General features: G+C 25.6%; 1 protein-coding gene across 1 annotated transcript; it reads left to right on the top strand.

Moving 5' to 3' along the window:
• Positions 1-11,874: 11,874 nt before the first annotated feature.
• LOC145846187 (microfibrillar-associated protein 1A-like) lies at positions 11,875-16,090 on the top strand (the record flags this gene model as incomplete). The annotated part of the gene is made up of 6 exons (XM_082953102.1): positions 11,875-12,005; positions 12,824-13,003; positions 14,105-14,237; positions 14,880-15,076; positions 15,403-15,444; positions 15,982-16,090. Coding segments are annotated over exons 1-6 (792 nt in total), but the record flags the coding sequence as incomplete, so codon positions are not given.
• Positions 16,091-23,291: the final 7,201 nt, after the last annotated feature.

The following is a 23,291-nucleotide window of genomic DNA, read 5'->3' as shown; positions in this document are numbered from 1 at the left end:
AAAGTAGACTAAATTTTCCTAAAATGTTAAACTACTCTAAGTAATCAAAGTTTCTAAGTTAAGGCTATTTACTTTATTTAAATATGTGACTGTTTCAATAATACTAGTTTTCATTTAATATAAATCTAAATTATTTTTCTAATGAACTAGAAATTAATAATAAACTTCTTATTTTTTTTTTCAGAACTTAAACTTTACATTTAAATATAATTTAATTAAATATTTTATTAATTTTATGATAACAATAATCAATTATAATTAAGTTTATGTATGCAGATTAAAATAAAAAATCATATTTCTTAGACTTAAGTGATTTAAGGTTCTTATCTTTTTTTTTTCAAAATATTTAATTCATGACAAGTTTTGTTCTTTTATTGTCCAGTTTTAATAGAAGTAATCTGTTAAATTTAAAAAAACCATGTGGGTATATAAACTCAAGTTTAATCTTTTGCAGTAGCTTGTGTTTTTATTTTATGTTTACAATAGCTTGTAGATGATACTTAAGCAAGTCCTGTTTTAGGGAATTTTCAACTTAGTTTACTTACCGCAAGATATTGATTTTGCGGTAATTCTTAAAGAAATTTTGATTTTTTGAGTTCATTTGCGGCAGTCAGCTAAGAGTTTGCGGCAGTGAAGTGGGCAAAATGGTCGTTTTCAAAATTGGAGTTTTAAAAGAGATTTCGTTCTAAAAAATAACGAAAACGCTACAGATACTTTTTTTTTCTTAAAAAAATTTCAAGGTGGTGCAGTTGCGGCAGTGCAACACCCCACGCGACGCCCCTGGGCACAAACATAATAATTATTTAAACGCAATATAAACGAATACAGTCCAAGTTTCTGAATAAGTTGCTGTGATAAAATTAAAAAATATAAAAAAATATGTCAATCAGAAGTTTTACTACTTTTTAATAATTGTATAACTATATATTTATTTACATTTATTACAGTTAACTATTATTACAGTTATGTATGGATGTAGGTTCACTCAATTTATTGGTACTAGTAGCATTAGTTATAGTTTTAAAACTATTTTTTATTTAAACTTAAATTGTTCATATGTTTTATTTATTTATATTTGGGTACAAAAGTAACTAAAATATCTAAAAAAAATTTTAAATATAGTTTTATGGTTCTTTGTAATGACAGATACATAGTTTAAACTAAAGTTCAAATTAGTGTTTATAAGATAGTAATTAAATAAGGTAGGATTTAATTATGATGAGTAGTACAAGTACCGTACTCTAATCATATTTAGAACCAACCAACGAATTATTAGAAAAACTGAATAGTATTTTAAATAACTAATGATATTTTCTATTTATAATATGTAGGCTGTGCGCCAAAGTATCTATTTTTTACCTTGTCAAAAAAACAATAACTACATTAAATTACTTTATATTAAAATGAAAACAACTCTTGACAAAAAAGTAATTATATCTAAGATGCGTTTCGAAAAATAATAAATATAGTTTAAATATAATTACGCAATAGTAAAGTTCTTAAAATAATGGAAGGTCAACTAGTAGGTTCGAAACTTTGTTGCAAAACATTTTATTATTTATTTGTAGCTGTATTATCATGCGTGTGTTTTGCTAGTTAGTTTAATTTAGCGATTAAAAGCCTAGAATTCTTCTTTATTAAGTCAGAATAGTATAACTAAGAATACATTATTAAATAACTAGGTAAAACTAGGGACATATCTGCCATGGACATGACATTAAACTTTTCTGGTGTACGACTCGACAACTAAAAGTTCGTTTACAAAGTCCTTGGATCAAACTTTTTGAGCGTATTTTTTGTTGTTCAATAAACAATACATAAACTATATATTGTGTGAACAACGCATTATGCAGAACTGCTTAGAATATAACTTTCGGACACCACAAGAAACTTTTACAAAATGTGACTAAAAACACAATTATCAAAATATTATTTAATAATAATTAAAATAATAATAGTTAAGAGTTTTGAAAGTTTTGTAAAAATAAACATAAAGGTAACATTTAATTATAAAATATGATTAAAAAAAAACAATCAAATATTATCCGTATGAGATGATTATTAAGTTAATAGCCTAATTGTGACTTTATATCTAAAAAATCAATATTAAGCTAAATTTTTTTAAATTTTAATTGGCCACAGTTTGCCGACGTCCGCAACAAAAAAGTTTTAGCATTAAGTATAAAAATTTATATAGCTGGAATAAGTTTTTTATGGTCCTACACTGACAATATACTACTTTCAATCTGCATAATATTTTAAAACATTGAAATGTGTTAAAATTTATGAGAACCCAACTAAAAGTTAGAGTAGTGAATACCAAACATTCAAAAACTGTTTTTTATTGGAAGCTAATTTAACTAGCATGAAGTTTTCGTGATATTCGATATTAGAACTATTAGATATTCTATAAAACCTAATACAAAGCATTCAATTCTAAATAAAAAACAAGTCGATACTTATACTTGTCTGACAACATTGAAACTTTGTATTTAAGTTCTTAAAGGTATTATTTAAAAGGCACTTTTTTTAATTTTTGCTATTTGGCCGTTTTTTATCAGCAGTGACATTTTTATTACAGTGATTTTTCATTGTACGTTTAATAGTTTATACACAGCTTCATACATTAAATTTAAAACAAGTCGATACTTATACTTTTCTGACAACATTGAAACTTTGTATTTAAGTTCTTAAAGGTATTATTTAAAAGGCAATTTTTTTTAATTTTTGCTATTTGGCCGTTTTTTATCAGCAGTGACATTTTTAATACAGTGATTTTTCATTGTACGTTAAAATGTTTATACACAGCTTCATACATTAAATTTAAAACAAGTCGATACTTATACTTTTCTGAAAACATTAAAACTTTGTATTTAAGTTCTTAAAGGTATTATTTAATTTCTTAACTTTTATTATTTGACTGATATTTATAAGCAGTGATATTTCTAATACAATACATTTTAACTAAAACTTTCTTCGTTGGATTAAAACTTTTAATTTTAATATACTAAGTTCGACACGTTTTTAGCTAATTTTTAGCCGTTTAGATGTAATAATTTAATGAAACTACTTAAATTATATCTACTATAATATTTATTCTTAAGAAAATTAGAAGGCCTAATTAAGCGATTTAACTTTTTAAAGCAGTTTATGTTGCTTTGCACTGTATACTGCACCCCGTGACTTCACTGATAACATCTATCAAAATTTAGACTAAATATAAGTAAACTGAAAAGTAAGTAAACTAGGTTTAAAAAACATTGTCGTAAACTTTAACAAAGTTTTTATATTTTACCATACAAAAGATACAAGTATTTTACTATTTTATTGCTAAATTAAAGAAAAAAAAGAAAAAATTAATAATGAAATTTGAAAACATTTGGTTAATAAAAATGAATTTTTGTAATTCACGATATGTTCGGCAAAACTAGTGTTTATTGGAAAAATAAAAAGTTTTACCTAACTCAAAAATTTTATCGTTAAACAAACGATAAGCATATAAAGTAATTAAAATTATGTTTATAGCAACTTTGGTTGTACACATCTTTAAACTAAATAAAAAAATCAAAAAAAAAAAAAGTTGTTCATAAAAACTTTTCATAGAAATTAAAACAATAGATAATGAAAAAATATGATGATTTTTTTAAGAAAGCTTAAAACTCTTCACAACTTTCTAACAAAACTGAATAACTACACAAATCGCAGATGAACTTTTGTTTTTTTACAATATTGTACGTTTTTAAAGAATACCCCAAGCAGCATACATGGTACCACTGGCCACAATTTCCACATTCTAACTAAAATTATAAAAACTCGATTATTATATAATTAAGAAGATAATAGTCTAAACTGGTAAGTAGTTTGTATCATATATAAACGTATACTATAGCAAAATTTTGCTTGCCCAATTAATTTTTTCTTTCTTTTTTAGCCTGCCAACTGTTGTTGCAGGTGGGTGGTATTTTTTGCAAATATTACAAGCATTCGTATTGATTACTGTAAATAAAGTTCTAGTTAATTTTGAAATCATATGATACTAAAAAACAGAATAAAATTTAGTAACAATTAATTTACCTCCTTCCCTTATTAATCTCGTTGCTACTTATATCTTACTCTGCAATATAAGCATTTGTGTGTATATCACAATTTCACTATGGCAGTGTCCTAGTGACTACTAAGAAAAATTCAAAAACTGATTATTCAAGTATGGTATCTGTTAAATATATCAGTAGAAAACACTTTGCAGTTTTATAAAGGATATTATACTAATTTTTAGCAGATGAAGGCATCAGAAAGAAAATTTTTTTGTAAATTTTTGGGTAATTTTGCAATTTTAGTTTGACAACTTAAATACCTTTAACAACTTAAATAAAAAGTTTCAATGTTGTCAGAAAAGTATAAGTATCGACTTGTTTTAAATTTAATGTATGAAGCTGTGTATAAACTATTAAACGTACAATGAAAAATCACTGTAATAAAAATGTCACTGCTGATAAAAAACGGCCAAATAGCAAAAATTAAAAAAAGTGCCTTTTAAATAATACCTTTAAGAACTTAAATACAAAGTTTCAATGTTGTCAGACAAGTATAAGTATCGACTTGTTTTAAATTTAATGTATGAAGCTGTGTATAAACATCTAAACGTACAATGAAAAATCACTGTAATAAAAATGTCACTGCTGATAAAAAACGGCCAAATAGCAAAAATTAAAAAAAGTGCCTTTTAAATAATACCTTTAAGAACTTAAATACAAAGTTTCAATGTTGTCAGACAAGTAGAAGTATCGACTTGTTTTAAATTTAATGTATGAAGCTGTGTATAAACATTTTAACGTACAATGAAAAATCACTGTATTAAAAATGTCACTGCTGATAAAAAACGGCCAAATAGCAAAAATTAAAAAAAAGTGCCTTTTAAATAATACCTTTAACAACTTAAATACAAAGTTTTAATGTTTTCAGAAAAGTATAAGTATCGACTTGTTTTAAATTTAATGTAAGAAGCTATGTATAAATTATTAAACGTACAATGAAAAATCACTGTAATAAAAATGTCACTGCTGATAAAAAACGGCCAAATAGCAAAAATTAAAAAAAAGTGCCTTTTAAATAATACTTTTAAGAACTTAAATACAAAGTTTCAATGTTTTCAGACAAGTATAAGTATCGACTTGTTTTTTTATTTAGAATTGAATGTTTTGTGTTAGGTTTTATAGAATATCTAATTGTTTTAATATCGAATATCACGAAAACTTCATGCTAGTGCTAATTTAAACATTTATAGAATTTGATCATATTAAAAAATATCATTGACAGTTCTTAAAACCTAAAGAATTAGATTACTACAATAATAGGAACAATAAAAGTTATCTTAATATTTGGCAAGTGATCAACAACCACCTTTTTGCATAAATAAAACATTTATTGAAATTACAGTCAAAATAATTTATTTTTAGATACAGAGCACAAATCTTTAAGTCTGATCTACCATATACAAAAAATGTTTAAAATAAGAATAAGTTTTATTAGTTAACATAAAAATTAACATGAAAGTTAACATGTGAGTGTTTTCCATATTAATTCCAACCAAGGGTTTTTAGTTTAAAATTTTTGTTATTTCATTTTAGGTTGAACTAGTAGTTGAATCTATAGTTGAAGTATAAACATTTTTATACAGAGAAGAAAAATTTGCAAGCTCATTAATAAGGTCAATGTGGAGAAAATTAATTTACATACCATTAGCTTTTTAAATACTGTTTGAGTTATATTTTTTATACTATTATAACATACTTTAAGATTCATTACAAAAACAAGTTGTTTTTTTGAATGTATGTAAAAATAAATTATGACACAAAACAAGTTTTAAAGTCTTAACTTTGGCTAATGTTATAATTTGCTTTCATAATAATCTTTCAATTTTTTATAAATTTTATATTTTTTGTGTACCATTTAATTGAAAGGGCATAGGGGGTCCACCTTGATTTTTACAAGTTGATCTTATTTTGAAGATTTTAACAGGGCTGCCACAAGGTCAGAAAAAGTCAGGAAAAACTTAACAAATGACAAAAGTCAGGAAAAAATGGGGGTTTCTGAAAAAAAATCAGGTAAAATCAGGAAGTTTGATGAAATTTGAAAAAAGATCAGATATTATCAGTTCAAGTTTACAAAAAGCCTTTCAGTGGTAAAACCAATTATTTTTTTTTGTCAAACTAGAACTAAAAAGTTTTCCTAGAAATTTACAAAATAATTTGATTTTGAATGCCTTCATGAATTAGTAAAATATCCTTTATAAAACTGCAAACATGATGTTTATCTTGTAGAATTTTAGAATAAAAGTGTTTTTTGTTTTTGAAATAATTAAGTTCTTTATAATTAAGCAGTTAGTATTAGTATTTTATTAAACTAAGTGAACAATTTATATAATTATTACATGTTTTAGATAAATATATTTTGTTAATAGATATTATTACCTTCTAGGTTATTTATAACTTTTAAGCTAAGTTTGACTATATTTTGCTGATAGAGCTGTTTATTGAAAATAAATCAATCATACTTAAATGGTTCAAGTCATTTGATGGTAGTTAGATGATTGAATTCAGCAAAAAAAAAACTGTTCTTATAATTTGTATAAAATAAAATCGAATGCATTATAGTCACAATAAGGTTAAATGAAGAGTTTGATTTAGAAAAGTCAAAAAAAATTATTAAAAAGTCAGGTAATTTTTCTCAGCTTAATCTGTGGCAACCACGGTTTAATCTGAGCTATCAGAAAATTTTGAACACTTGAAAAAATATAAAGTAAGTTTCAAAATACAAGAGGTCAAAGTTGGTGACCTCAATAGGTTCCTTATAGAAAGGGCAAATTGAAAAGGTGAAAAAATATTTCACTAAACATCTATTTCCTGCTTTATTTTCAGCCAGTATTTTTAAAATTTTCACAGTATGTCCATTACTGATATTTAAATGGATTAAATGAAGATTTTTTTTTTAATTTTGAAAAATAAAAATTATTTAAAAAACTTATTTCTATTTTTTTTTTTTTACATAACACATTAATTTTTTAATATGTTTAAGAACCCTACATTAAAATTTTTTTAACTATAAAAGGATTTTTTCCTGAAAATTTGAGGTTTCTTCTTGAAAAATAAAGAAAAATGTAGATAATTATTGAAATTTTACATTTCCAAAAAAATTGACTCTTAAAAATTTCTGGTCCATACATTTGTATTAAAAACTTTTTAGTGTCTATATTGCAAAAATTAATTAATATCTAACCCAGTTCAAATTCTTTTTTAATACTTATTTTTTAGCTTGTAGTTTTTACTTCAAGCTTTCATATGAGAACCAATATTAATTAAAGAAAAATCTTAGACTCCCTTATGCCTATATAAAAATAATGAAATTTTATAACTTAAGTATAATATTAATAAAATTAACTTAATAATTAAGTCCTAAAATATTTAACTTCTTAAAAGATGCTGTAAATAAATAATGTTTTCCTTAACTCATCTCTCCTAATACACTTTAAACAAACTTAATGTGTCAGAGTAGCCATTTAAAGTAGTACTACAGTATTCTAAAGCAAAAAACTGTTTTTTTTTTCATAAAATTTTATTTTTTATTTTTTTAAAAGTTCTTTCTAACAGAATTTTCTAAATCTACTAAGGAACATTCCTGAAATTTTGAGGTAGTTATCTCAAAAAACGTAGGAGATGATAGATTTTTAGTGAAATAGTCTATTTTTGCCATTTTAGTTTGTGCCTCCCATAAGGAACCTATTGTTGCCTCCGACTTGTAGATGAGTAAAAACTAAAAGAAATAAGATCAAGTTTCAAAAAATGGTGTTTACCCCCTCTCCCCTATGCCCTAAATTTCTTAAAAGGGGCCTTTTGAAAAAAATTGGGAAACCCTGTTTTAAATGTTGTTGACAGTTGAACAAATATTTTAAATCACTATATAAATTGAAATTGGTAAGTTCCTGTGAAAATTACTTGAAAAACCAAAGTATTTGTTAAAATATATTACTGAGAAAGGTGGCCATTTATCTTGGAATTGGTAAATTAAGCTGAAATGAAACCTCAAATTTTATAATTTTTGGAAAGAATCTGGGAAAGCCTATGAATTATGAACAATTTTATATAAAGAGAATAAAATTTTGATAAGATAAGATACAATAAGAAAATACTATTATTAAGAAAATGATAAGAAATAACTATTACAAACTGAAATAATCTGCAGTTTTTAAAATTTTATTTACTCTACAATTTAGTTAACAGTTGCATTACAGTATCATTTCAGTATTTTTATTCTATGGGATAATATTTTTGACAAAACTTAAAATTTTAAAAGAGAGCCTATTATTTCAAAAACCTAAATAAAAATTAATTCTGAAACAAAATTCTCAAAAACCAATGGCTACCTTGTACAGAATTTCTAGCTATTTTTGTTTTATGTATTTTAACTACATTCAAAGTCTTTTACCCTAACACCCTGGGGCTTAAAACTTTTTGAAAAAACCTGGCTTTTCTTTTTAATGTTGAAGTTAACAAAGTTAAATAAACAATATTGTTTTTTAAGTTTTTTATTTAAGAAATATTGAAAGTAGTAACCCAAAATACTTTTTGTAATAATATGCTTTACTATTTTTTTTTACCTTAGAGTTAAATTTGAACTAAAAAGGGACAAAAAAACTTCTACATGTAAATTTTTAAAAGAAAATTTAAATTTATGGATTTTTCAAGCCATAAAGAACCTTTTGAGCTTGTTATTGTTGATTGCTTATATCTCAAAAGGTAGCTTTTTATCTAAAAAATAAGACTAAATAAATAAATAATGATTGACTTTGTACCTCCCATATGGCCTTTAATATATTTTTTATTATAAAACTGGTCTTTAACTTTCAAGCAAAGCTTTTATATTAAATCCTATTACAATTATGGAGAGAAAAAAAATTATAACCTAAGCAAGAACCTTGATTTCTACCAAAATTTATCAGGGTTGCCATGCATTCAGAATACCTCAAGAATTTTTTTTCAGCTCAAGGATATTTTTTTTAGAAAAAATTGGGATAATTTCAAATTTAAAAAAAATCTCAGGACAGTTTTTTCATAAATTTTGAATAATATTTAGTTGATTTAGTATAGTTTTAATATTTTATATCTCTAACCAATTTTGTTTAAAAACTAGTTTTTTATTAATTTTGAAAAGTTAAAGTCAGGATGACTCAGGACAATTATTATTATTTTTACTTGAAAAATGGCAGCCCTTATTATAATTTTATACTTATAAATGTGTCATAATAAACAATTTCAAATCTTACAAAAATGCTGTTTTAAGTTTTAATAAAAGCTTAGCTACAAAGTTGTGTTATTTTTTTAGGTTCAAACTCAGAACATTTAATATTGATTTCATCAGTTATAATGGCTGCTAAAATCATTTATTATAATTTCAAATATTTTCAGTCCTTTTAGTTATAAAAACTTTCAAATTATCTAAAAATAGCTTGATTTCAAAGATTAATTTTATAAATTCAGAAGTATAAAGCAATAAAATTTAAAAAGTGTATACCAATCCTGCTTAAAAGTAGAATATAGAAGTAGTTTTTTTAAGATTCTGTAAGTTTAAAACCCATAAGTGTCAAGTATATCTATCCATTATTTATTTCATTAAAAAAGTAGCTATACTCTAGTTAAATTCAAATTAGATTATTTTCAGAACCACCTTTCTAAATACATTATTTAAAAAACTTTTGTTTTGAACAATTAGTTATAAAACAAATAAGTTCATTTGGTTTAAAAAGTTTTTTTATGTCTGTTCCATATCCATTTATAAAAATTTACTAGTTCTACAGTTATTTGATACAAACATATATTCCTATATAATATAGATGCATATTTTTTATTTTTTTCTATTATTTTAAAGTATAAAATCCCATAAACTGTAGTTGAAATTTATCCTGATAAATTTGTAATGGTTTTCACATATGTATGTATCTGTATACCTAGTTCAGTGTTTGATGAATTGTAATTAAAAATTAGTTGTAAAAGTTTAGTTTTGTTTGAATAGTTTTTTTTTAATATTGACTGTAAAAATTAGTTATAATTCTTAAAAACTACTTTAAATTTAAAAAACTATTTGTATCTTAAAAATAGTTGAAAATATTCTGGACATTTTCAAACACATCTTATAAGTTTCTAAACTTATTAAAAAATAAAAAATCAGTTTTTTTTTTGACTTGAAGATTTTCAAAAAAGTTTTTTTAAGTTTTCATAATTATGTAACTGATTGTATATAGAAATTTTTGAGTTTGTATTATAAATGCTTATTATAACTGGTGAATTTGTAAATAAAATGATGGATAAAATAAAATAGTCTTTAACTTATACTTTTTTAATTAAGATTTTTTATGAAGATAGATTATGAAGATTTCTTCTGTTGAGCTATAATGGACTATAAACAGGGGTTGGCAAACTGCGGCCCGCGGGCCACATAAAATTTTTATTCAACTAGTTTAATATACTAATATTTTTGAAAACACAAAAATAAAATTCTGTCCCTTAAATTTTTTTGTACAAAAAATTGTCTTTAACTATGTTTTTTAAAGCACATAAAAAAATGTTTCTTTTTGACCTGTAGACCCCTGGACTAAAACAATTTCAAATAAAGTCACTATTTGACTGTTTTTATGCAGGATAACATTTTGAAAATTAATTGTGCTGGGATTTCACCCAACTTTTAAATTTTGAATAGTTTTTTTTACATAACAAAGTTTGGGCTAGCTGGTGTTTGTTATCTCCCCCCACCTGTTTTGAAATAGTAGTATTAGTTAAGAAAAAAAAGTTAATTGACATTGTAAGTTATGCTGTGTATTTTAAATAGTGTAATTTTTGCCTTGGAAGTAAAAAGTTTAAACTATTTATTTTTATATGTTAGATATAACTATGTAGTTTTTAGATTAGTTTAAATTTTTTTTGCAGCAGTTAATTGCAAAAATTAAGTTAGTAGTGGTTTTTCTAAAATCTCACGCTACTTTTATGATGTCAAAATGTTTGCTTTGTTACTTATATTTATAATTTTTTTCTAAAAATAAAAACATTATTTTATCTTAATAGTTTTGTAAAGTTTTAAAACTTAAATAACACAATTTTTTATTTTTTGTTTATTTTTTAACTATCAGAAACTTAAGCTGACTCAGGCAAGTTTTTGGCTATTTTTATGCTTTAAAGAGTAGCAACTTGTAACTGTACAATCTTTGCTAAAGTATGTAGTACTTTTAGCATATTACAAATTTTACAAATTAAATTGATTATGTTACTTTTAGCATAAAACATACTATTAAGTATCATCATCAAATATAAGTATTTTTATTTTGTTTTAGAGTAAATAAAATAGCACAATAAATGTATTCACATAGGTTTTTAATGTAGTATTAACTCACTAACACAAGTGTTTAAACATTCTATTCTCCCTAATATCATTGTTTGACTAAGTTTTTTTTCAGATATTTAATATAAAATTACAAATGTACACCCTCAAAATATAATTTTTTTTTAGAATTTATATAAAAGCACAGTAAATGTACTCACTTATGTTTTCAATGTAGTATTAACTCACTAGCACAAGTGTTTAAACATTCTATTTTCCCTAATATCATTGTTTGACTAAGTTATTTTTCAGATATTTTAAATAAAATTACGAATTTACCCTCAAAATATAATTTTTTTTAGAATTTATATAAAAGCACAGTAAATGTACTCACTTATGTTTTCAATGTAGTATCAACTCACTAGCACAAGTGCTTAAACATTTCATAATTCCTTATATCATAAACTAATTATTAAATTTCATCTTAGATATTTTAATTTAAAATTACGAATGTACACACTCGGACAAGAGCACTTTCAAGATGAGGCCAGGCAGCCGGAACCAATTCAGTTCACAGCTGGTGCGGTCCAGGTTATCAACAGAAAGGGTGAAGTATCAATGCAGAAAGTTCATGTGAAAAGGTACTTTGCAAGTCAGCATATGGGAATGACTTGTTATCGTTCATTTTATACTTTTATTGATATAGTTTTAAATGAAATATTTTTAAACTCTTTATTTTACAACAGATGACTTTTGCTTTTATATGGAAGCTTTAAGTAGAAATTACAAGCAAGTTTTTAAAAATTCAGTAAAATAATTTAACTTTTAAGATATTTTATTTTTTGTCAAAGTTTCTGGTACAAATGTATGGACCGCAAATTTTTTATGGTTTATTTTATCAGAAATTATAGAATCACTAAAAATCTATCTCTTCCTTCATTTTTCAAGCAATCTTCTTCAAATTTTCGAAAGTGTTTCTTATATTGTAATAAAAAGTTGTTACTTATGAATTTTAAAAATTTTAAATAATTAAAATTTTATAACATAAATAAAAATTTAGTGCTTAATCTAAATTTTTCCACTTTAAACAGAAACACAACAAAAATAAAAACCTTAATAAAAGTTATCATATTTATAAAATATATGGAGTAAATTACACTATTTGATTAATAATAATTACAATAAAGGTAGTAATAATAAAAGCTTTCTCTTTATTTTTCCAACTCTTCAAACATTTCTGTAGGAAGAAAGAGGAAAAAGTACATTCAAAATTATGATAGTTTGTTTATTATATATATTAAGATTAAAATAAGGTTACTGTTAATATACTTGCTAATATTGTCTCTTTTCTAAACTCGCGCAGTTTAAACAGGTACACACACTGTATCATTAAATTAGATTATATTAAACACTTCAAAATATAAAGTTATCTTTCTTCTTATGAACTTTTTTCCAACAGATACATAGCAGGAAAAAGGCCGGAGTACGCGGGCGAGGACTCGTCCAGCGAAGATGAGGACGGGTTCCACAGGACAAGAGATGAGGACACGCACCACGGCAGGGAGGTGACCAGGGGCGAGGACAGAAGGCTGCAAAGGTTGGAACAGATGGACGATGAAGAAGTGGATGTTGAAGAGAGGTTGGTTGAAAGTTATAATACATTACAAAAAAAAGTTTGTTTATTAAAAAAGATCATACAGGCCTTATGATGCTAAATATATATTAGTTGAAAAATAGCAAAAGCAGATGAACAAGTGGATGTTGAAGAAAATTTTTAGTTGTTATGTTATATAATCATACTTTAATAAACATATTATATCATTTATCACTAATATGATCCCCACAGCTAAAAGAATGTAATACATATTATATATATTTTTTATAAGTAAGTAATATAATAATTAAGGCCATAGGGGGGGTCCGACTTTTTTTTTTACAAAAAATAACTTTGGCTTTTATATGAAAGCTTTAAATACAAACTACAAGCCTGTTTTTAAGAATTCAAAAATATAATTTAACTTTTGAGATATTTTATTTTTTTGTAAAAAGTTTCCGATACAAACGTATGGACCGCAAATTTTTCGGGGTTAATTTTCTCAGAAATTTAAAAATTCACGAAAAACCTATCTGCTCCTTCATTTTTTGACCTAGAGACTTCAAATTTTCAGGAAATGTTCCTTTTAATATTTTGAAGAATCTGAATGTTGGAATTTTCGAAATTTTGAAAAATAAAAATTTTATCCACAAAAAACTAAAAAAAAGGGTAGTTTTTTGACAATAATTTTTTTTTTACTCAAAATTAAAAAAAATCCTACAATAGATCTCTTTAAAGTTTAATGATACACATTCTGTAAAAATTTGAGAAAGATTACTCAAAAAATGAAGGAGGAGATAGATTTTTAGTGAAATAGTCTTTTTTCGCATTTTTAGTTTTCGCCTTCCATAAGGAACCTATTGAACGCCCTTTCTTTGATCGCTTATATCTCAAAAGTTACTTTGAATTTTTTTAAGCGGTTAAAAAAGTCTGATAGCTCAGATTAAATTCTACAAAATAAGATCAAGTTGTAAAAAACAAAGTGGACCCCCCCCCCCTATGGCCTTAAAAATTAATTTCATTCAAGATTAAGGTAAAAGATAATGTACTAAAATAAGCACATTACAATGTTTATGTCACAAACTTTGAAAAATACATCACTGTTGAAATTAAAACGATAAACTACTCAATTTTTTCTCCATCTAGGCTGCGCAGAAGACGCCAAAGGGAGCCTGAAGTGATTGAAGAAAGCGAAGAGGAAGAAGAAATTCCAAAGAGGAAGATCCACCAGCCCATACAGTTGGAAGAAGAGTCAGATGATGAAGATTTAAATGAGCAGGTTGGATATAACGTAAACATAACATAATTTAAAAGGTTATTGTTAAACCTCGAACGATAACATCTTTAACTGAATAAATAATTTTGCATCATGACGTAGACTTTAATGAACAGGTTTCTCAACACATAATTGAGTGTATCATTTCTCCAAGCAAGTACTACTTCTTATTATTATAGTTATCAGATACACTTTTTACTTAATAAATAAGATTGTAATTGTTAATTCAAAGTTTTGAACTTAAATTCTTAAACAACTTACAAACGTATCATTTAGCATGTGTTTTGCAAGCAGTAATTTATCTTTTTTTATTGCAGCTTATACTTATATATACTCTTGTACTTATTGTGCTCAAAAAATAATAAACAAAACTTATTTTGCTCAAAAAAAAACATATATTTTACTAACACTTAATTGAATGAAAAAAATTAGGCCATAGATTATGTTTTAAAGATATCACTAATTTAAAAAAAATATATCAAGTTAATTGAAACAAAGTTTTTAAATTTAAATACTTTTAATTAATTTATATATATCTATTCTTTGATAATTTTTTTTTTAATAACTTCCTTTTTAAAATCAACAGCAAATGGATGATGTTTTTGATAAAAGATATAATATATTTTTAATATTTTTTTTTTACAGCAAATGGAGGAGCGTCGGATGATGCGGAGGATGAGAGCTCGATCGCGCGTCAACCAGGAGGAGGAGCTGATGAGGGTGGATGAGGAAGTGAAGGAGGATGAGGAGGAATCGTCGGGTGAGGAGGAGGAAGAAACCGACTCGGACGAGGAAGATTCAGAGGATGAAGACCACAGGCTGAAACCCGTGTTTGTGAGGAAGTAAGTGAGAAAAATTTTTATATACAATATATAAGTATAAATGGTGTTATAAACATTGTATTTATGTGTTAATGTAAGGTAGCGAAGATGACGACCACAGGCTGAAACCCGTGTTTGTGAGGAAGTTAGTGAGAAAAATTTTTATATAATATATTAGTATAAATGGTGTTATAAACATTGTATTTATGTGTTAATGTAAGGTAGCGAAGATGACGACCACAGGCTGAAACCCGTGTTTGTGAGGAAGTTAGTGAGATAAATTAGTATATAATATATTAGTATAAATGGTGTTATAAACATTGTATTTATGTGTTAATGTAAGGTAGCGAAGATGACGACCACAGGCTGAAACCCGTGTTTGTGAGGAAGTAAGTTCAGAAGTTGTAATATTTTTTTGTTGATAATGGTATACAAGTATGTTGTTAGTTGTTAGATTAATATGTAAGTATAAGTGGTATTATAAATATTGTATATATGTGTTAATGTAAGGTAGCGGGATGACGACCACAGGCTGAAACCCGTGTTTGTAAGGAAGTTAGTGAGATAAATTAGTATTTTTGTAATAATGGTAGATATATGATTTATAAATTTATTAGCGTACTAGTATAAAATTGAAAATTGTGGTTCTTAGGAAGTAAGTTTATATAAAAATAGATACTATGGTTATTTATCTATGTATATGAGTGCATAGTGTGTTGTGTGTATGTGCGTCAATATAAGATGAAGACCACAGGCTGAAACCCGTGTTTGTTAGAAAGTTAGTTTAAACAAAGTTGTACAAGTTTCCTTTGTACTTGGTTCTTATTATTTTTTTACAATTGGAAGTAATTAAAATTACAAATAATCGTATTATATATGTATATATACCAATTTAAACTATATGTTAATTTATTGTTTTATAACAGAAAAGACCGATTGACGATCCAGGAACGGGAAAAAGAAGAACAGAGAATGGAGGAGCTTGCTATTGAAAGTAAAAAAGCTGCAGAAGCTAGAAAAAGAGAAACTATTAGGGTTTGTTTTAAATTTATAATTATAATGTTCTATTTAAACTAGCTATTGAGAGTAAAAAAGCTGCAGAAGCTAGAAAAAGAGAAACTATTAGGGTTTGTTTTAATTGATAGTTATAATGTTCTATTTAAACTAGCTATTGAAAGTAAAAAAGCTGCAGAAGCTAGAAAAAGAGAAACTATTAGGGTTTGTTTTAATTGATAGTTATAATGTTCTATTTAAACTAGCTATTGAAAGTAAAAAAGCTGCAGAAGCTAGAAAAAGAGAAACTATTAGGGTTTGTTTTAATTGATAGTTATAATGTTCTATTTAAACTAGCTATTGAAAGTAAAAAAGCTGCTGAAGCTAGAAAAAGAGAAACTATTAGGGTTTGTTTTAATTGATAGTTATAATGTTCTATTTAAACTAGCTATTGAAAGTAAAAAAGCTGCAGAAGCTAGAAAAAGAGAAACTATTAGGGTTTGTTTTAATTGATAGTTATAATGTTCTATTTAAACTAGCTATTGAAAGTAAAAAAGCTGCTGAAGCTAGAAAAAGAGAAACTATTAGGGTTTGTTTTAATTGATAGTTATAATGTTCTATTTAAACTAGCTATTGAGAGTAAAAAAGCTGCAGAAGCTAGAAAAAGATAAACTATTAGGGTTTGTTTTAATTGATAGTTATAATGTTCTATTTAAACTAGCTATTGAGAGTAAAAAAGCTGCAGAAGCTAGAAAAAGAGAAACTATAAGGGTTTGTTTTAATTGATAGTTATAATGTTCTATTTAAACTAGCTATTGAAAGTAAAAAAGCTGCAGAAGCTAGAAAAAGAGAAACTATTAGGGTTTGTTTTAAATTTATAATTATAATGTTCTATTTAAACTAGCTATTGAGAGTAAAAAAGCTGCAGAAGCTAGAAAAAGAGAAACTATTAGGGTTTGTTTTAATTGATAGTTATAATGTTCTATTTAAACTAGCTATTGAGAGTAAAAAAGCTGCAGAAGCTAGAAAAAGAGAAACTATTAGGGTTTGTTTTGAATTAATAATTATAATGTTCTATTTAAACTAGCTATTGAAAGTAAAAAAGCTGCTGAAGCTAGAAAAAGAGAAACTATTAGGGTTTGTTTTAATTGATAGTTATAATGTTCTATTTAAACTAGCTATTGAGAGTAAAAAAGCTGCAGAAGCTAGAAAAAGAGAAACTATTAGGGTTTGTTTTAATTGATAGTTATAATGTTCTATTTAAACTAGCTATTGAAAGTAAAAAAGCTGCAGAAGCTAGAAAAAGAGAAACTATTAGGGTTTGTTTTAATTGATAGTTATAATGTTCTATTTAAACTAGCTATTGAAAGTAAAAAAGCTGCAGAAGCTAGAAAAAGAGAAACTATTAGGGTTTGTTTTAATTGATAGTTATAATGTTCTATTTAAACTAGCTATTGAAAGTAAAAAAGCTGCTGAAGCTAGAAAAAGAGAAACTATTAGGGTTTGTTTTAATTGATAGTTATAATGTTCTATTTAAACTAGCTATTGAAAGTAAAAAAGCTGCTGAAGCTAGAAAAAGATAAACTATTAGGGTTTGTTTTAATTGATAGTTATAATGTTCTATTTAAACTAGCTATTGAGAGTAAAAAAGCTGCAGAAGCTAGAAAAAGAGAAACTATAAGGGTTTGTTTTAATTGATAGTTATAATGTTCTATTTAAACTAGCTATTGAAAGTAAAAAAGCTGCAGAAGCTAGAAAAAGAGAAACTATTAGGGTTTGTTTTAAATTTATAATTATAATGTTCTATTTAAACTAGCTATTGAGAGTAAAAAAGCTGCAGAAGCTAGAAAAAGAGAAACTATTAGGGTTTGTTTTAATTGATAGTTATAATGTTCTATTTAAACTAGCTATTGAAAGTAAAAAAGCTGCAGAAGCTAGAAAAAGAGAAACTATTAGGGTTTGTTTTAATTGATAGTTATAATGTTCTATTTAAACTAGCTATTGAAAGTAAAAAAGCTGCAGAAGCTAGAAAAGAGAAACTATTAGGGTTTGTTTTAATTGATAGTTATAATGTTCTATTTAAACTAGCTATTGAAAGTAAAAAAGCTGCTGAAGCTAGAAAAAGAGAAACTATTAGGGTTTGTTTTAATTGATAGTTATAATGTTCTATTTAAACTAGCTATTGAAAGTAAAAAAGCTGCAGAAGCTAGAAAAAGAGAAACTATTAGGGTTTGTTTTAATTGATAGTTATAATGTTCTATTTAAACTAGCTATTGAAAGTAAAAAAGCTGCTGAAGCTAGAAAAAGAGAAACTATTAGGGTTTGTTTTAATTGATAGTTATAATGTTCTATTTAAACTAGCTATTGAGAGTAAAAAAGCTGCAGAAGCTAGAAAAAGATAAACTATTAGGGTTTGTTTTAATTGATAGTTATAATGTTCTATTTAAACTAGCTATTGAGAGTAAAAAAGCTGCAGAAGCTAGAAAAAGAGAAACTATAAGGGTTTGTTTTAATTGATAGTTATAATGTTCTATTTAAACTAGCTATTGAAAGTAAAAAAGCTGCAGAAGCTAGAAAAAGAGAAACTATTAGGGTTTGTTTTAATTGATAGTTATAATGTTCTATTTAAACTAGCTATTGAGAGTAAAAAAGCTGCAGAAGCTAGAAAAGAGAAACTATTAGGGTTTGTTTTAATTGATAGTTATAATGTTCTATTTAAACTAGCTATTGAGAGTAAAAAAGCTGCAGAAGCTAGAAAAAGAGAAACTATTAGGGTTTGTTTTGAATTAATAATTATAATGTTCTATTTAAACTAGCTATTGAAAGTAAAAAAGCTGCTGAAGCTAGAAAAAGAGAAACTATTAGGGTTTGTTTTAATTGATAGTTATAATGTTCTATTTAAACTAGCTATTGAGAGTAAAAAAGCTGCAGAAGCTAGAAAAAGAGAAACTATTAGGGTTTGTTTTAATTGATAGTTATAATGTTCTATTTAAACTAGCTATTGAAAGTAAAAAAGCTGCAGAAGCTAGAAAAAGAGAAACTATTAGGGTTTGTTTTAATTGATAGTTATAATGTTCTATTTAAACTAGCTATTGAAAGTAAAAAAGCTGCAGAAGCTAGAAAAAGAGAAACTATTAGGGTTTGTTTTAATTGATAGTTATAATGTTCTATTTAAACTAGCTATTGAAAGTAAAAAAGCTGCTGAAGCTAGAAAAAGAGAAACTATTAGGGTTTGTTTTAATTGATAGTTATAATGTTCTATTTAAACTAGCTATTGAAAGTAAAAAAGCTGCTGAAGCTAGAAAAGAGAAACTATTAGGGTTTGTTTTAATTGATAGTTATAATGTTCTATTTAAACTAGCTATTGAGAGTAAAAAAGCTGCAGAAGCTAGAAAAAGAGAAACTATTAGGGTTTGTTTTAATTGATAGTTATAATGTTCTATTTAAACTAGCTATTGAGAGTAAAAAAGCTGCAGAAGCTAGAAAAAGAGAAACTATTAGGGTTTGTTTTAATTGATAGTTATAATGTTCTATTTAAACTAGCTATTGAAAGTAAAAAAGCTGCAGAAGCTAGAAAAAGAGAAACTATTAGGGTTTGTTTTAATTGATAGTTATAATGTTCTATTTAAACTAGCTATTGAGAGTAAAAAAGCTGCAGAAGCTAGAAAAAGAGAAACTATTAGGGTTTGTTTTAATTGATAGTTATAATGTTCTATTTAAACTAGCTATTGAGAGTAAAAAAGCTGCAGAAGCTAGAAAAAGAGAAACTATTAGGGTTTGTTTTGAATTAATAATTATAATGTTCTATTTAAACTAGCTATTGAGAGTAAAAAGCTGCAGAAGCTAGAAAAGAGAAACTATTAGGGTTTGTTTTAAATTGATAATTATAATGTTCTATTTAAACTAGCTATTGAGAGTAAAAAAGCTGCAGAAGCTAGAAAAAGAGAAACTATTAGGGTTTGTTTTAATTGATAGTTATAATGTTCTATTTAAACTAGCTATTGAGAGTAAAAAAGCTGCTGAAGCTAGAAAAAGAGAAACTATAAGGGTTTGTTTTAAATTTATAATTATAATGTTCTATTTAAACTAGCTATTGAGAGTAAAAAAGCTGCTGAAGCTAGAAAAAGAGAAACTATAAGGGTTTGTTTTAAATTTATAATTATAATGTTCTATTTAAACTAGCTATTGAGAGTAAAAAAGCTGCTGAAGCTAGAAAAAGAGAAACTATAAGGGTTTGTTTTAAATTTATAATTATAATGTTCTATTTAAACTAGCTATTGAAAGTAAAAAAGCTGCTGAAGCTAGAAAAAGAGAAACTATTAGGGTTTGTTTTAATTGATAGTTATAATGTTCTATTTAAACTAGCTATTGAGAGTAAAAAAGCTGCAGAAGCTAGAAAAAGAGAAACTATTAGGGTTTGTTTTAATTGATAGTTATAATGTTCTATTTAAACTAGCTATTGAAAGTAAAAAAGCTGCAGAAGCTAGAAAAAGAGAAACTATTAGGGTTTGTTTTAATTGATAGTTATAATGTTCTATTTAAACTAGCTATTGAAAGTAAAAAAGCTGCAGAAGCTAGAAAAAGAGAAACTATTAGGGTTTGTTTTAATTGATAGTTATAATGTTCTATTTAAACTAGCTATTGAAAGTAAAAAAGCTGCTGAAGCTAGAAAAAGAGAAACTATTAGGGTTTGTTTTAATTGATAGTTATAATGTTCTATTTAAACTAGCTATTGAAAGTAAAAAGCTGCAGAAGCTAGAAAAAGAGAAACTATTAGGGTTTGTTTTAATTGATAGTTATAATGTTCTATTTAAACTAGCTATTGAAAGTAAAAAAGCTGCAGAAGCTAGAAAAAGAGAAACTATTAGGGTTTGTTTTAATTGATAGTTATAATGTTCTATTTAAACAAGCTATTGAGAGTAAAAAAGCTGCAGAAGCTAGAAAAAGAGAAACTATTAGGGTTTGTTTTAATTGATAGTTATAATGTTCTATTTAAACTAGCTATTGAGAGTAAAAAAGCTGCAGAAGCTAGAAAAAGAGAAACTATAAGGGTTTGTTTTAATTGATAGTTATAATGTTCTATTTAAACTAGCTATTGAAAGTAAAAAAGCTGCAGAAGCTAGAAAAAGAGAAACTATTAGGGTTTGTTTTAATTGATAGTTATAATGTTCTATTTAAACTAGCTATTGAGAGTAAAAAAGCTGCAGAAGCTAGAAAAAGAGAAATTATTAGGGTTTGTTTTAATTGATAGTTATAATGTTCTATTTAAACTAGCTATCGAGAGTAAAAAAGCTGCAGAAGCTAGAAAAAGAGAAACTATTAGGGTTTGTTTTGAATTAATAATTATAATGTTCTATTTAAACTAGCTATTGAGAGTAAAAAAGCTGCAGAAGCTAGAAAAAGAGAAACTATTAGGGTTTGTTTTAATTGATAGTTATAATGTTCTATTTAAACTAGCTATTGAAAGTAAAAAAGCTGCAGAAGCTAGAAAAAGAGAAACTATTAGGGTTTGTTTTAAATTAATAATTATAATGTTCTATTTAAACTAGCTATTGAGAGTAAAAAAGCTGCAGAAGCTAGAAAAAGAGAAACTATTAGGGTTTGTTTTAATTGATAGTTATAATGTTCTATTTAAACTAGCTATTGAGAGTAAAAAAGCTGCTGAAGCTAGAAAAAGAGAAACTATAAGGGTTTGTTTTAAATTTATAATTATAATGTTCTATTTAAACTAGCTATTGAGAGTAAAAAAGCTGCTGAAGCTAGAAAAAGAGAAACTATAAGGGTTTGTTTTAAATTTATAATTATAATGTTCTATTTAAACTAGCTATTGAGAGTAAAAAAGCTGCTGAAGCTAGAAAAAGAGAAACTATTAGGGTTTGTTTTGAATTGATAATTATAATGTTCTATTTAAACTAGCTATTGAAAGTAAAAAAGCTGCTGAAGCTAGAAAAAGAGAAACTATTAGGGTTTGTTTTAATTGATAGTTATAATGTTCTATTTAAACTAGCTATGAAAGTAAAAAAGCTGCAGAAGCTAGAAAAAGAGAAACTATTAAGGTTTGTTTTAATTGATAGTTATAATGTTCTATTTAAACTAGCTATTGAAAGTAAAAAAGCTGCAGAAGCTAGAAAAAGAGAAACTATTAAGGTTTGTATTAATTGATAGTTATAATGTTCTATTTAAACTAGCTATTGAAAGTAAAAAAGCTGCAGAAGCTAGAAAAAGATAAACTATTAGGGTTTGTTTTAATTGATAGTTATAATGTTCTATTTAAACTAGCTATTGAGAGTAAAAAAGCTGCAGAAGCTAGAAAAAGAGAAACTATAAGGGTTTGTTTTAATTGATAGTTATAATGTTCTATTTAAACTAGCTATTGAAAGTAAAAAAGCTGCAGAAGCTAGAAAAAGAGAAACTATTAGGGTTTGTTTTAATTGATAGTTATAATGTTCTATTTAAACTAGCTATTGAGAGTAAAAAAGCTGCAGAAGCTAGAAAAGAGAAACTATTAGGGTTTGTTTTAATTGATAGTTATAATGTTCTATTTAAACTAGCTATTGAGAGTAAAAAAGCTGCAGAAGCTAGAAAAAGAGAAACTATTAGGGTTTGTTTTGAATTAATAATTATAATGTTCTATTTAAACTAGCTATTGAAAGTAAAAAAGCTGCTGAAGCTAGAAAAAGAGAAACTATTAGGGTTTGTTTTAATTGATAGTTATAATGTTCTATTTAAACTAGCTATTGAGAGTAAAAAAGCTGCAGAAGCTAAAAAAAGAGAAACTATTAGGGTTTGTTTTAATTGATAGTTATAATGTTCTATTTAAACTAGCTATTGAAAGTAAAAAAGCTGCAGAAGCTAGAAAAAGAGAAACTATTAGGGTTTGTTTTAATTGATAGTTATAATGTTCTATTTAAACTAGCTATTGAAAGTAAAAAAGCTGCAGAAGCTAGAAAAAGAGAAACTATTAGGGTTTGTTTTAATTGATAGTTATAATGTTCTATTTAAACTAGCTATTGAAAGTAAAAAAGCTGCTGAAGCTAGAAAAAGAGAAACTATTAGGGTTTGTTTTAATTGATAGTTATAATGTTCTATTTAAACTAGCTATTGAAAGTAAAAAAGCTGCTGAAGCTAGAAAAAGAGAAACTATTAGGGTTTGTTTTAATTGATAGTTATAATGTTCTATTTAAACTAGCTATTGAGAGTAAAAAAGCTGCAGAAGCTAGAAAAAGAGAAACTATTAGGGTTT

Source organism: Thalia democratica, unplaced genomic scaffold, assembly GCF_965202585.1.
Source record: "Thalia democratica unplaced genomic scaffold, ktThaDemo2.hap1.1 HAP1_SCAFFOLD_309, whole genome shotgun sequence".
NCBI lineage: Eukaryota > Metazoa > Chordata > Thaliacea > Salpida > Salpidae > Thalia > Thalia democratica.
The sequence above is the reverse complement of the archived record's forward strand: the minus strand, read 5'-3'. Positions and strand labels throughout refer to the sequence as shown.